The sequence below is a fragment of the Mauremys reevesii genome, linkage group 7 (genome assembly GCF_016161935.1).
Source record: "Mauremys reevesii isolate NIE-2019 linkage group 7, ASM1616193v1, whole genome shotgun sequence".
Lineage (NCBI taxonomy): Eukaryota > Metazoa > Chordata > Testudines > Geoemydidae > Mauremys > Mauremys reevesii.
The window spans coordinates 102,936,565-102,950,425 of record NC_052629.1 but is presented as its reverse complement, the minus strand read 5'-3'; the positions used below and the strand labels follow the sequence as shown (position 1 = coordinate 102,950,425).

Sequence of the window (13,861 nt, the reverse complement as noted above, 5' to 3'; positions counted from 1 at the left end):
CACAGCCTCCTCCCCAGGCATATGCCTGCACATGACCCCACCCTCACCAGCCCCTCAAACGAACCTCCACCGGATACACCTCCACTCCACACAGCCCCCTCAAATACCTCCTGGATCCCCTGTTAAAAATAGCCTGTTGATGTTGTCATAACAATCTGGCACAGGGTCTCCATGGAAACTCCAGGATGTTGTATAATCACTGTGGCCAGAAACAGGCTTTCCACCAGCAGGGACTGTCTGAGGCAACAGTCAGAACTGTAGGCCCAAGAGCCCCATCTGCCTGCTCGTGGGCACCCTGGCATGCACCAGGTCATGCCCTCCTTATCCAGAGCACCTCTGCATTACCTCCTTCCCTCGCAGGCCCGTCTGCCCCGGAGCTCCTGGTCTCCCCAGCTCCCCCTTCTCCCCGGGTTCCCCTGGGTCACCCTAGACAAGAGAAAAATCACAGCACAGAGAGGAGAGGCCAGTTGGTTACAACCCAGCACCCAGCTAAGAGAGCCCCAACCCACAGCACCCATGTGAACAGTGTAGAACAAGGAGCCCCCCAACACAGCCCACAGCAGCCAGTGAGCCCCCTCCCCTCAAACATAAACAGTGAATGCCCAGAGGCACCGTCCCTCCCCCTCACATAACACAGCACCCACACGTGCAAGGTAGGGAGAGCTCCCCCCGCCCCAACAGAGCATCCATGCAAATGGCATAAGAAGAAAGGAACCCCTCCCCACACAGGACAGCACCAGTGCGCACACACAACCCAGCCCCCAGGACAGCCAGGCAGAGGAGCCCTCCCCACACACCCCTCACCCCACGGAGCCATTACCTTTGGGCCACTCTTGCCAGTGAGGCCGACAATCCCCTGGTTGTCCGGAAAGAGAGAGGCTGTTATTGGTGACCTTGCTCCCTGCAGAGTCTGTGTGGTCTCAGGGGAGGCTGCGGGACATGGAGCAGCACTCACGGGGCCTTGGCGACTGCTCCTGGGCCTTCCCATAGGCCAGAGTCCTTCTTGCACATGGGTGGTGGGGGTGCAAGTCCCCAAATCCCTCCCCCACCCCAAGTGCAGGAGAGCCAGGGCCCCCCACCTGTGCAGAGATGGGCTCTCACATGTGCTCACATCAGCCACGTTTGGCTCTCTGGCCCTTTACCCACCACTATGAGGGAGAGAGGGGCACAGCCCCAGGCTGATCGATACCACACAATGGGCAGAGACTGAGCAACTCCCTCCTCAGAGACAGCTCTGAGTCAGACATAATCCCAGGGACGGATACGAGTGGGAGCACGGCCTCGTGGCCATGATGGCACCTGGCCCGGGATGCAGGGCGCAGCCAGCTGGGGGATGCCAGCCACAAGGCAGGCAAGCAAGACTCACCCTGTCGCCCTGTTCTCCTTTGGGGCCAGGTGGGCCAGTGTCACTGAATCCAGGGAGGCCCTGCAACAAAAAGAAAAGCAGGTCAGAGCAAGGCGGGCAGGACAAGCCCTTTCCAGGCTCCTCACCTGGCCAAGCTGCGGTTCTCACTGCCTCCCCCCAGCGATGTTACACCCGGACAAGATGGTGGATCCTGGCCTGCCCTCGGGGAGGGATGGATTCCAACTCCCAGAGCAGGGAGCTACACAGGCGTGTCGGGGAGCCCCAAGCACAGGCCCAGATTTCAGACTCACTCCTGAAGAGCCCCTAAGCCACGGTGCACTGAGGAGCCACCTTGCAGGATGCAGCACCGGAGGCAGAGACCCTCTTTCCTACCCAGCTACCAGAGCTGTATGCCCCTGTCCCAGAGTGATCACCCTCTCCAGCACCAAGAGCTACTCCGGTCTCCACTCCCAGCAGCGTCCCTGCCCCTCCTGAGCAGGCTGCTGGCTGCAGGACTTGGGATCCTGCCCACTAAGCGGGGAGCTGAGCCCCAAACTCACTTCAGCGAGCTGGCCCTGGGCCCGGGTCTCAGAGGGGACAGGAGAGATGGCTTTATCCCCTGGGCCCCCACTGAGCTGCCTGCCTCTGCCAGAGCTTCTGGCTGTGCTGGGCGCTGGAGCGATGCCTCTGACGGCCCAAATGATACTCACGCGGTCTCCTTTATCTCCTGCATCTCCCCTGGGACCCGGGGCCCCCTCTGCTCCTGCAGGTCCTCTGTCACCCTGGAACGGAGGAAACAGCAACATCAGCCACACTGAGCTGATCCCCTCTGTACCCCAACATTGGCCCTTCCACCAACAGGTGAGACCGAGCCGTTCACTTGCTTCCCAAGGCAACGGGGGCAGGCTGGGCTCAGGATAGGATGACACTGAAAGGAGCCGGCTGGACTGACCACAGGTGACATGGAGCCAGGAGTGGCAGGGGGTGGAAGGAATGTGCATGGAATGCTGGAGCGAGCAGCGCCAAAGCTGCCTCTGTGCAGGTGATGTTTCCACGCTGCCCCCAGCGAAGGCAAAGCCGCCCTGCCCCCAAGCATGGGGACTCCAGTCTGCTTGGCCTCAGCTTTCAATTCATTACAAGAAATAGGTTTCCAGCCCTCCCAGCTGCAGAGAGCCTTCCAGTCAGGAGCTGAGCATAGCCACTGCAGTGCTGGCTGCCTGTGTCTGCAGAGAGCCTGATGCAACGACCCAGTGGGGTGAGTGCCCCTGCCAATCCGACTGGAGCAACAACTCTCAAACCCAATGACCTCACGTGAGTGTCAACTTTAACTCTTTCACTGCTGATGATTTGAACAGACAGAAGGGGATGGGAGTAGGAGTGACACCCTCGAGTCCTGAGAGTTGCTGCAGGAAAGGCAAGGCAGTGGGAAGAAGAGAGACACAGAACAGAGTGGCTGAAAGAGGGGAACACAGGGCAGGAATATGGCAGCCTAAAGGAGGTGGGTTCTCGAGTCTCACCCAGGGCTGACCGCAGCAATAAGGCACTGAGCAGATAACGGACCAACCCTAAGCTACTACATAGAGACTGGCCTCTCCCCTCAACCTCTGGGGGCATCTCCTGGGTGCTGTGGGAGTGTGCCATCCTAACCAGAAACCCTGGCCCATGGTGCAGAATCAACATGCAGTTGAGCTCACCAGCCCTGCTGGGTAACTGCCCCCTTCCTGGGTCACATCAACCATCACTACACTGCAGGCCCAAGCCCATGGCTGCACTCTGCCCTAAAACACAGTGCCAGCTGGGAGTGCATCTTACAAACTGTACATTTGCAAAAGAACTAAGAGAGGCCCCTCCCATGCCAGCGTCCCACTTCTGGGGACAGGATCATTTTCAGTTACCTTCTCTCCTTTGATCCCAGAGACGCTGGAAGCCTGGAGGAGAAACACAAGGAGAGAAACTGCTGAAATCCATGCACTGCTCCGTGCTGGCAAGGACACCTGGAGAGAGCCCTGCCTGCCCTTCATGGGAATTGCTACCTCTCACAGCCACCAGGGGGAGCACTTCTCCTTGGCCGGGTATCCACAGAAGCAGCCTTCTTCCCATCCCCTGACAGGTCAGCACTCAGGAGAAGAGTGATGTGGCTGCAATAAGACCCCATAGACAATGTCCCACTCCCAGCAGTGAGTTCTCTCTGCACCGACCTTCCCACCAGCACCAACGCTGGGGGCCACTGTCCCAGCAGAACGCGGTCCTGTGGTGCCCCTCCTGCCCCTTTGAGGGTCAGTTCCCACCCTGGGTGCTGGAAGCCTGGTAACACCCTTCCCAGCCCTCGAGTATGCAGTTCCTGCCTGGCAGAGAGGAGGCCACTTACCGGCTTTCCAGGTTCCCCAGGAGCACCTTGATCCCCCTAAGGGAGAGAATGACAAAGGCCAGGGGTCAGCACCCCACCCAGGGGGCAGAGCCTTCCCAAGGGGTAGCAGCCCACCCTGCCCTGGGAGCGTGAGGAAGCCATCAGAGAGCCCCACGTGCCGAGAGTCTCAGGACTAGTTCAATTTCCTTTGAGAGCCACGGGCCTTCAGCTTATCTGCCAGCGTGGCTCACTCCTTCTGCACCTGGCTGAGCGCTGCAGGCCAAGGTCCCCATCAGACAGCAAGGTACCCAGCTGCCCTTCCTTGGGCGTTACTTATCGACAAGGAGATTCCCGCGGGGCTTGGTGCCAGACTGGAGGATTGCGTTATTGATCTCGCAATTCCCCCACACCACAGACTTCAAACACACAGATCCAAAGAGCGCAACGATTCCCCTTCCCCTGCACCGCTGGGAACCCAAGCCCAAGGGCACTGGGGCTAGTGCCAGAGACCCGGACAGTGACTCCGGCCAGCAGAGTGCTATTGCCCCAGCTGAGTGACAGAGCATCAGTGGTCCCATTCTCTGTGCCCAGTGAGCACAGATGGCACAAGTCACACAGGGAGGACACCTGCTTTCTGCCCTACCAGCACCCCAGCTGGAGATGACAGGCTGGCATTGATGTGACAAACCAAACAGACTGCACGCAACGCTACCTCCCTCTGCAGGGCAATCCCAACACAGGGGAGATACCTCCTCTCTAGAAAGAGCCACCTGGGGAATTTTATTTCTTCTAAGAGCTTCTCCAAGATCCAACAGCCCTGCCCACATGTCTTGCCTATCAAAGGGGATTCTCAGCACCTCTCTCGCTAGAGACCTAGAGCCCTGCCCTTCCTACCTGGACTCCTCCTCCACTCCTCACTTAGTCTCCAGGCACCCACCAAATGTCAGTGATGAATGCAAAGGGGCAGCAGTGTGGCAGCTGACCCCTTGTCTGTTGCATTAAGGACAGTCTGAGTATTTTCTGCACTTAGGCCCAGGGTTCCTGGCCCCTGAGGCCCAGACCTGTGAGAGGGACATTGACGAAGGCAACACTAGGGGCCTGCAGGCTCAGAGAAGACACGCGGAGGAAGAGAACTCTGGCATGCACCAGGTCATTGGAGCAATGTTAGGAGCAATGTCGGGGACACGGGTGGAAAATCAGCGCAGCTCAGGGATGGGCGCTGTCATCTCTCACTTCATGGATGCCTCACAAATGCTCTGCTCACCCCAAGAGCTGGCTGAGGGGCCCAGCAAGCAGAACGGACACAGGCCATTCCGAAGGGTCCCTACCTTTTCCCCTCGGGGGCCGGACGGTCCTGGCAATCCCTGTTCCAGAGATTAGAGAGACAAGAGAAGCCCATGAGAGAACTGGCGGTACATTCGTTTGTCCATGCAGGGAATATCAGCCGCCCCAGAGACTCACACCCCAGGCCAGAGCCAGACCGCCCAAGAACCATGGATGGAGACTCCAGCCCAATTTGTGCTGGGGCCCATTGCTTAGAAGCTGGAGGGAGGATCCCTGCCCGCCGAACTCTCCCACTGACTCAGCGTACTAAGCCAAGGCCTAGGCAGGGCAGTTACAGGAGGTTCCAATAGTCATTTCTGCTCCTCCTCTGTCCCTTCCAGGCATCCCCTGGGCCTGTCAAGCTCAGCGGAGGGGTAGGGGAGAGGAAAAAAAAAAAAAAAACCCCATGGTGCCAGATCAGCAGGGGGCGCCGCAGCAGACACATCTCAGCACAGGAGCATTCCTGCCCAGGCTGTGCAACACTGTGGGGCTGGCACTGCCACGTTCCACCTAGGCTAGCAGGGGTCTCTCACACTCACCTCTCTGCCTGCTGGGCCCAGGCGGCCTGGAGCTCCCAGCTCCCCCTGAAACAGGAGAGAAGGCGTGAGTGGAAGCAGGACAGGTTCTGTGCACACTCGGCATTTAGAAGTGAGGAAGGACCGTCAGAGCCAGCAGGAGCCAACCTGCACCCAGAGCCCCCCCCTTGCTCAGCCTCCCCAGCTCACCCAGTTCTCTGCTCCTCCCTCAACCATTCCCTAGCTGGGATCACACAGCACTGCTTGATCTAAGCCTCTGGCCAGCGCTCCTGCTCTCCTGAGCTGCAGGACGTGGGTGGGTTTGGGGGAAGGGGATCCTTTTGGTGGTGCAGATGCTCCCGGAGTCATGAAGGAAGCACAGAGAGCAGGCGCACTGACCCGCTGCATTGGCACGATAGAAGAGCCACTCTCCCCAACCAGCTACTGTCCCTCATGTGCTGATCAGGGCCACAGAGGGGGCCACAAGGCTGAACAGAATGAGCCAGGGCCAGGGACGTGGCTGACCCAGCTTCCTTGGCAAGAGCCGTCCTGCCTACTACCCACCCCCAGAGATCACAGGCCCTTGGCTGTGAAAGGTTAACCCAGAGCGAACCTACCTTCTTCCCTTCCGGCCCAGGGGGTCCGCGATCACCCTGCAGAGGAAATGGAAAGAGAAAGGGAATTTCAGCCAGGCTCATACTCACCGGGGCCCCTCTGATAGCCTTGCCCCCTGCAGCAGCTCCCTAGCAGCCAGCAGGCACCCTCTTCGGAGACCCAGTCGAAACAGACTAGGGCAGAGCATCCATCTTCTAGTCAGAGTCTCCTGCAGGGGTTCCGAGATACACGGCCATAGCACGGAGCATGAGCCTGCCCATCCGGGGGCCCAGAAATCCACATCCAGTTTGTCCACGTCTCTAGCACACCTGCAGACTGTGAGCCAGTCTGTCACTGGGGAGACTGCCGGCAGACAGGGATGGTCACAGGGAAATCCCAGCCTCTCCCCTCTTCAAGGCTCCTGTGTTCTCCATCACTTCTGGGGCAGAACTTTGGTTTGGAGCAGCGCTAACAGGCAGGGGGCGGAAAGTCCCAGGGGTGTAAACTGCAGACCCCTGTTCCCTGTGCAAAGGGAGCACCCTCGGGAGGTGGGAGCAGCAGCCAACAGCACTCGGCCTCAGATCAGGAGCCCTGAGTGTGGTGCCTGCTCCAATAGTGACTGGTCACCTGCTTGGTCCCAAACTCTCCTCCTGGTTGGACAGGATGTCGTGACTCACAGCACTGTCCCAAGGGCAGAGGTGAGCCAGTGCCCGATACCCCCGGTCCCCACAGCATAACCCTGTGCTCCAGCAAACTCTCACCTTCTCCCCTGCTTCTCCGAGTTCTCCCGGCTGCCCGCGGTCTCCCTGTCACAAAAGAGACAAGTGCGTCAGTGCTGGAGGGCACAGGGACCACGCCCGTGGATAGGACCTAGCTGGGAGGAGGCCCCTGGGGCAGCAGAGGAGGCCTTCGGCCCATTTCATCCTGCAGAGTTTCCAAGAGGCAGGCACCACTGGGCGAGTGGCCAGCAGATGTCTCCTGGGGGGATCCCATGAGCAGAGTGGACTGTAGCAACACCCCATCTGTGTGGCCCTGCCTTCGCACCCCGGCACAGGAACACAAAACAGGCTCGTGGCTCCCGCTGACTTTCCCCACTTGAGGCTGCAGTGCTCTGTCTCAGACTGTCCCTTGGCCATCACAGGCAGAAGGTTTCTGGCCAGGAGCCCATGCACCAAAGAGCAGGGTCTGGGGGCGGTGCCCCATCACACCCAGTTTCCCCAGAAGGAGTCCAGTGGGGAAAGGCTCAGACAGGCATCCCTGTTACAGGGCAGTGACCCAGTACGGCAGGCAGACCACCTGCGTAATAACAATTCACACTGAGCACCTCCTTCCGGGGATCTCAAGGCATGTTATCCCCACGGCCCCAGGGACACAGGACAGCCTCCCCCCATTTACAGATGAGGAAACAGGTGCAGAAGGGAGGAGAAGGGGCCGTCCCAAGGTCGCAGAGCACAGGACTGGCAGAACTGGGTACACCACCCACAAATCCCAACTCCCTGTCTCCAACTGGAACACCCTGCCAGCAGGGAGGTCTCCCAAGACCCACCTTGCTTCCTTGTTCACCTGGAGGTCCTCTCGGGCCCTAGGAAAGCAAAGCAAGAACATTACATCTCTCCACCAGGGAGTCCCTGGCAAAACCTGCTGAGGTGTGTTTTCAGGGAAGCCTGGACCTATCTCCCCACTTGATCAGAGCGAGATGTGAGCTGGGTTGTCCAGGGGGAAGCCTGGTGGGTCAGTGGCTGAGGAGGTTGGAACCCATTCCTGCAGGCTCAGCCTCCGACTTCCTCAGGATACCTGTGAACACAGGGCTATTTCTTGCCCCTGCTCGGGCCCCACTGCCTGTGGTCTGAGCCAGGGCGTGAGCAGCCCCCGCAACACCGTGCCTGCTCTGTGCACACTCCAGTTGGAAGGCTGCTTTACCAGAGCTGAGAGTGGAGAGGCTCCTGGCTGAGGTGGCTTTTAGGACTGCCATCCGGCTGCCCCAAGAGCAGCCAGCCAAGTACATGAGCTCCTCCACCCCTGGGGCAGGGCTTGCCAAGCTGCCATCCAGCCGGGGAGAGGCAGGGCTGGCTCTAGGGAGACAGCCAGCAGAGCACTGGCCCAGTGGGTCTCATGCAGCCTCTGATCCGGAGGCTCTCTCCTGCCCTGCTTGGGGCATGGACTCTCGGGTCTAATAGGCCTTTCCCAGCTCTGACCACAGAGCCCTACTGCTGTTTGCTGTTCCCCACTCAGGGGCCTGCTGTTCGAGGCTCCACAGGCCTGCAGGGGGCTCCATGCCAGCGGGGTTCATTCCGCCAGGGCATGGCTTACCTCCTCTTATGGGACTCACCCGATCTCCTGGGTCCCCTGGGCGACCCGGCGGCCCTGGAAAACCTTCTTCCCCATCACCCTGGGGACAAAGAGCAAAGGAAGTGCCCAGAAAAGACAAAGACATCATAGCCCAGGGAACTCGAGGGGACAGGAGCCAGCGAGGACGGCTCTTTGAGCCCCTGCTTCTCCAGGTTAGCGGGGTGGGATCCAGGGAAACGAGGCCACTCCAAGCCACAGCAAAGCCTCCTATCATGCGTGCATTGCCCCGGTCATGGCATCAAGTGCCTTTGTGCAGAAGGGAGACTAGAGCACAATCCCACAGTGGATTGGGGGGTGAGGGACGGCAGCAGATCCTGCACTAGCACAGCCTGGGCTCTCTTGTGGCCCCTGCCTCTCACCACAGCCCCTCCTCTTACCTTGTCTCCTTTCTGTCCTGGGGGCCCAGCAGGTCCCCGGGGCCCAGGATCGCCAGGCAAGCCCTGAGGAACAAGAGAGAAAGAAAGAGCTGAGCCCAACCTGAGCAGCACAGAGACCAGCCCTGAGTGACACGGGGGCAGCAGCCTCCTCAGCCCAGGCATCGCGTTGATGGGAAGGCAGCCTCGGCGCAAGGTTAACACTGCCCACATCTAGCAAAGGGGGATTTCCCTTTCTATGGAGCCTTATTCTGCCCCTTCCCTAACTCATACCCCTCCACCCAACTTCCCCCCGCCCAGAGTCACCCTCACCCCATCCCCACCTGCCATGCATCTCCACTCCTGGCCCTGGCAAGGCAGGGGGAGGTACTCACCGGGATGCCTGGCTCTCCTCTGGGAGGAACCCCATCAATCAGCCCGGGGGGCCCCTAGGGAGACAATCACAGGGAGCTCAGATATCACGTCACACTCTTCCTACCCCTCTCACCCGGCTATGACCTGACGGCCCCACGAGCTCGCTCTGCGCCCAAACACAGCCCACCCACCCAGGGGAGCACGTCTTGGCTCAGCCCTGTGGCTAACTGGCTGCAGCTCCGACAGGCCAGCTCCACGACGCAGGGAGCAGAGGCCACTCCTGTCCTGTCACAGCATTGCGGGACCCCACCCACTGATGTAAAGGAGCAAGCGCTGCTGAGTGTCACAGCCCGTCAGCCCCTCCCAGGCCAGAGCGCAGCACTCAGGGGAAGAGCCAGGTCACTTACCCGCTCCCCTCGCTCGCCTTTTGCCCCCTGCAAGAGGAAATACACAGGGTTAAAGGGAGGGCTCCCTGCACCTGGCATCCTAGCACCCCCTGGGCAGCCCTGGGCACGCAATGCTCAGTGGGTTTGGTGCACTCACAGCCCAAGGCACCTGGCGGGGAAACCAGAAACAAAGATACAGCTCAGCATGATGCCCACCCGCCAGAAGCAGCTCATGTGTGCACACCTGGCCAGGGGCCATGGTGGGGCTACGTGTGCCTAGGTGAGAGATCCACGGGAACACACAGCGTGCACACATGTGGGGGGGGGGATATGATGCACATACAGAAGGAGGCAGCAGAATCAGGGGGGCAATGGGGACTAATTTCCATTGTGGGGGCTGATCTGTTTCCACCCCTATAGCCAGCGAGGGTGCGAGATGGAGCAGCCTGAGGAGAGGGAACGCCTGGAGGCGGGGGCTGGAGCCAAGCTGGGAGGGGAAAGGACGGCTGGGCAGAGTCAGATCATTTAGGGGACAGAGAAGGGCTGTTTCCCTTCCAGGACAGGACCCCCCAGCAGTTGCATAAGAGCAGCAGCCAGGAAGGGGAGGAAGGAGCCACGCGGGTGGCTGCTCTGGGCACCCGGGGCAGGGGAGCAGGGATTCCATGCCACCGTCCGCAGCTGCCTTAACCGTACTGCTTCCTCAGCCTGCCATGTGCCTCCGACGCCGAGGTGAGGGCCTGCCCCACCACCTTTCCCCACCCCCGCTGCTGCCCGAGCCCCAGGCACTGCCTGAGCTTCTTCTGCAGCCCAGGCTCCTTGGTGCACCCCGCAACCCAAAACCCCAGTCCAGTCAGGCCAGGCGAGCTTCTCACAGGCAGGGCCTGGCTGTGTGGAAGGTGCTGGTGCAGGCTGCTCTATGCACAGGGTGGGGGGGAGCTGCATGCCTGGGGAGGCAAGGCATGGCAGGAGCATGTGTGCATGGAAGGAGCTATGGAGGAGTTGCACGGGGGCTGCCGTGCGGGTGCACAGTGTTGTGGAGGAGGCTGTTTGCGTGCACGGACAGGGGAGGGGGCACAATGTGACTCTTCATCTAGCTGCCTGGGGCAGGGCCTCTGAACAGTTCCTGCCAAACGAGAGGGGGAACGCACCTTGACAAACTCTCCGGCAGGTCCTGATGGCCCTGGAGCTCCAATGGGCCCAGGAGGTCCTGGATCACCGACTGCTCCTCTAGGCCCAGGGTTCCCAGGGGGGCCAGGATTTCCCTAGAGAATCAGAGAGGCTCCATCAATGCTCTGTGCTGTGCAAGGGCACCATGGACAGAGGACCCTGGATTTTGAGATGAGCCCCTGCAGCCAGCCATGCAGGTCTGCAGCGCAGCCGTCAAACCTAAGTGTGTGTCCAGCCAGTGCTCAGGGTGCTCATATGCTGCCCATACTGCCCAGCAGGTCTGTTTGCAGGCTCGGCTGTAGCCTGGCACAGCTTCACCCTAGACGCAGGGCCCTCAGTCTCTGTGGCACAGGGTTATGGCAGAAGGCCTCCTCACTCCATGTGCTGGCAGCAAGGAGTCTAAGAACCTCAGTGTGAGGCCTAGAGGGTGACAGACCCAGGCAAGGTTGCTGAGAGGACTGGATTCCTGCTCATCTGGCACTGGACAAGCCTGCGAGTCCCTCAAACCTCCAGCCACAGGGCAGGGACAGCACAGACAAGCACAGGCGTAGTGTAACTTCTATATCTGAGGGGGCAGCTCCAGTCAGGCTAATGGGGCTGCGTGTGCGGGGGCAAATTCCACGCCTGCCTGAGGCTTGCACTTTGGGGGGGCAATGCCCCACCACCCTCCCAAACTACGCCCATGTTGAGGAGGCCTGAGAGGGCAGGGTCCATAGAATAGATCTGTGCTCAACTCTTATTCAGAGCAGAAGTGCCGTGGGGACACCAATCCTCGTGCAATCTGAGATTCACTGGAATGCTCTCGGTGCCACTGAACGGATCCCAGAGGCTCACACCATGGGGCGGAGAGATATAACCCCCCCACAGTCCCACTGCGAGTGCCAGGGCCCTGGGCCACAGGACCTCTCCTTTCGTTCCTGTACCCCAATGACTGCACAGTCCAAACCTGCTTTCTACTACATACCCGACTCCCAGGCTCCCCTTTCCGGCCAGGCAGCCCCCCTCCTCCGTTCACAATCGCTCCTGGATCTCCCTACACAAAACAGAAGGCCAAACCTCAGTGCACCAGCCCAGCCCCATATACAAGTGCCTCAGCTTCTCTGGGAGAAGACATGGCAGCTGCACCACAGTTCAGGACAGGCAGTGAAGAAGGAATCGGGGAAGGGTGCACAGAGTTACCAGAGTTGGACTCTGGCCAGGATGTGGGGGTGAACACCAGACTCTTGGACAATGGGCCAGGGCACCGTTAATGATCACAAGTGGCCAGGAACTCAGTTTTAAGACTTATCCAGCAGCACAGTGTCCCTGGCACCAGGAGGCGGCACCGAGATCAAAGGAAGGCAATCCCTACTGAGTTGTTCACAGCACTCCAGAGCCAGTGGAGTCTCCACTCCAAGCGTTGAGCTGGTTCCACCCCGCTCAGCTCGGGAGTGCTGCTGTGACCCCAGTATGAAGTGTGTGTCATTTACAGGGAGGCATCTAACTGGATCTAAGGTGGAGGGCCTCCCTCTTGCCAATGCCAGAACCTGCTCACAGCAGCACTGCCTCGTAGGGCTGCGGGACACAGAACTTGGAGGGATCAGGGGTTACATAAGGTGGGAGGGGCCTGCCCCCCCCCACCCCACAGCTAGGTGCCAGCAGAGGTTGCTGCAGACAGAACTCACTGAGCCTTTGGATTGCCCTGCTTGGTGGGAAATCCAAGATGGTGGCCACGTTAGGTGGCACTGGACGGGATGCACTTCTACCTACCGGTTCGCCTTTCTCTCCCCGCTGCCCGGGAGGCCCCACTGGGCCCTGCTCCCCCTGGAAGGCAAAGGCAACAGTAAGCAGGGGTGCTCCAGAGCAGACAGCAAGGCTAACGGGGAAGTGGGAGCAATACATACCGGGAGCCCTCGGAGGCCGGGAATGCCTTGTCTACCCTGGAAAAAAAAAATCAAACAAGATGAGGAGCGTCCTCCGGCCAAGGGAGCAGGAGACTGAAGCCGAGAGATCAGGTCTGCACATGGTCTGCACACCATGCACGGAGCAGGACGTGGACACAGATGCAATAGCGCAGGGTAACCGCTATAGTCCATGGCACTCAAGTTACAGTCACCACAGGCAGGAGGCAGGGCCTGGGAGGGGATCGACATGGGAGATGACAGGGGCAATGTGGGTCTTAGAGACCCATTTAATCTGGACTTCTGCAGCCCTCGTTACATGGGATGAAGTCAAGTAATAGCCGGTGCTGCAAAGCATCATGGGAAGGGGGATGCAAATCACCAATGGTAAATATGGCCCAAGAGGAGGAACTAAGAGGAATTACTTACTGGCTGGCCAGGGGAGCCAGAGCTGCCAGGGCGACCAGGGCTTCCTGGGATCCCATCCGCTCCTGGTAATCCCTGGGAATGGAAAAGGGAATAAACCAGCAGGTCCTGGCTCTGCTCTGGCCACTACCCCCACCATTCCCAGGCAGGTTCACACCCCAGAGTGAAAACCCATTTACGTTCAAAGCCATCCCAGAGTGCTGAGCCATGCCAGGGCAGCCACGGGGGCTGCATTTGGGATAGGGCATGTCGATGTAGAGGGTCCCATCAGCTGGGATTTGGCCAAAGCTCTTACTGCAGAGCCCCATTTGGGCTTGCTTTTAGCTCCCTAAGCGATTCCATGGGGATAGGCTCCCTCCTGGGTCCCAGAGCCAGAAAACCCCAGAAGAAAGTGGGTTGTGAAAGACAGTTGCATCCCCAGCACTGCCAATGGCCCTAGGACCTCTTACCCAGCCGTGTCTGTGCCCTGGTACCCAGCACCGCCAATGGCCCTAGTACCTCTTACCCAGCATTGTCTGTGCCCCTGGTACCCAGCACCGCCAATGGCCCTAGTACCTCTTACCCAGCATTGTCTGTGCCCTGGTACCCAGCACCGCCAATAGCCCCGGTACCTCTTACCCAGCATTGTCTGTGCCCTGGTACCCAGCACCGCCAATGGCCCTGGTACCTCTTACCCAGCATTGTCTGTGCCCCTGGTACCCAGCACCGCCAATGGCCCCGGTACCTCTAACCCAGCCTATCTATGCCCCTGGTACCCAGCACCGCCAATGGCCCCGGTACCTCTTACCCAGCATTGTCTGT

At 59.7% G+C, this 13,861-nt stretch overlaps 1 protein-coding gene across 2 annotated transcripts in view; it reads right to left on the bottom strand.

Moving 5' to 3' along the window:
* The window catches only part of COL7A1 (collagen type VII alpha 1 chain), a 111,970-nt gene that overhangs the window by 57,994 nt on the left and 40,115 nt on the right, over nucleotides 1-13,861 (bottom strand). For both annotated transcript variants that reach the window (XM_039547904.1, XM_039547905.1), the window contains 20 exons: nucleotides 13,064-13,135; nucleotides 12,638-12,673; nucleotides 12,504-12,557; nucleotides 11,719-11,787; nucleotides 10,736-10,849; nucleotides 9,609-9,635; nucleotides 9,222-9,275; nucleotides 8,851-8,913; nucleotides 8,454-8,513; nucleotides 7,671-7,706; nucleotides 6,886-6,930; nucleotides 6,148-6,183; nucleotides 5,555-5,599; nucleotides 5,021-5,056; nucleotides 3,714-3,749; nucleotides 3,241-3,273; nucleotides 2,056-2,127; nucleotides 1,367-1,426; nucleotides 821-856; nucleotides 346-426 (listed from right to left, as the gene is read on the bottom strand). In XM_039547904.1, coding sequence (XP_039403838.1) covers nucleotides 346-426; nucleotides 821-856; nucleotides 1,367-1,426; nucleotides 2,056-2,127; nucleotides 3,241-3,273; nucleotides 3,714-3,749; nucleotides 5,021-5,056; nucleotides 5,555-5,599; nucleotides 6,148-6,183; nucleotides 6,886-6,930; nucleotides 7,671-7,706; nucleotides 8,454-8,513; nucleotides 8,851-8,913; nucleotides 9,222-9,275; nucleotides 9,609-9,635; nucleotides 10,736-10,849; nucleotides 11,719-11,787; nucleotides 12,504-12,557; nucleotides 12,638-12,673; nucleotides 13,064-13,135 — 1,065 coding nt within the window. The remainder of the gene's footprint in view (nucleotides 1-345; nucleotides 427-820; nucleotides 857-1,366; nucleotides 1,427-2,055; nucleotides 2,128-3,240; nucleotides 3,274-3,713; nucleotides 3,750-5,020; nucleotides 5,057-5,554; nucleotides 5,600-6,147; nucleotides 6,184-6,885; nucleotides 6,931-7,670; nucleotides 7,707-8,453; nucleotides 8,514-8,850; nucleotides 8,914-9,221; nucleotides 9,276-9,608; nucleotides 9,636-10,735; nucleotides 10,850-11,718; nucleotides 11,788-12,503; nucleotides 12,558-12,637; nucleotides 12,674-13,063; nucleotides 13,136-13,861) is intronic.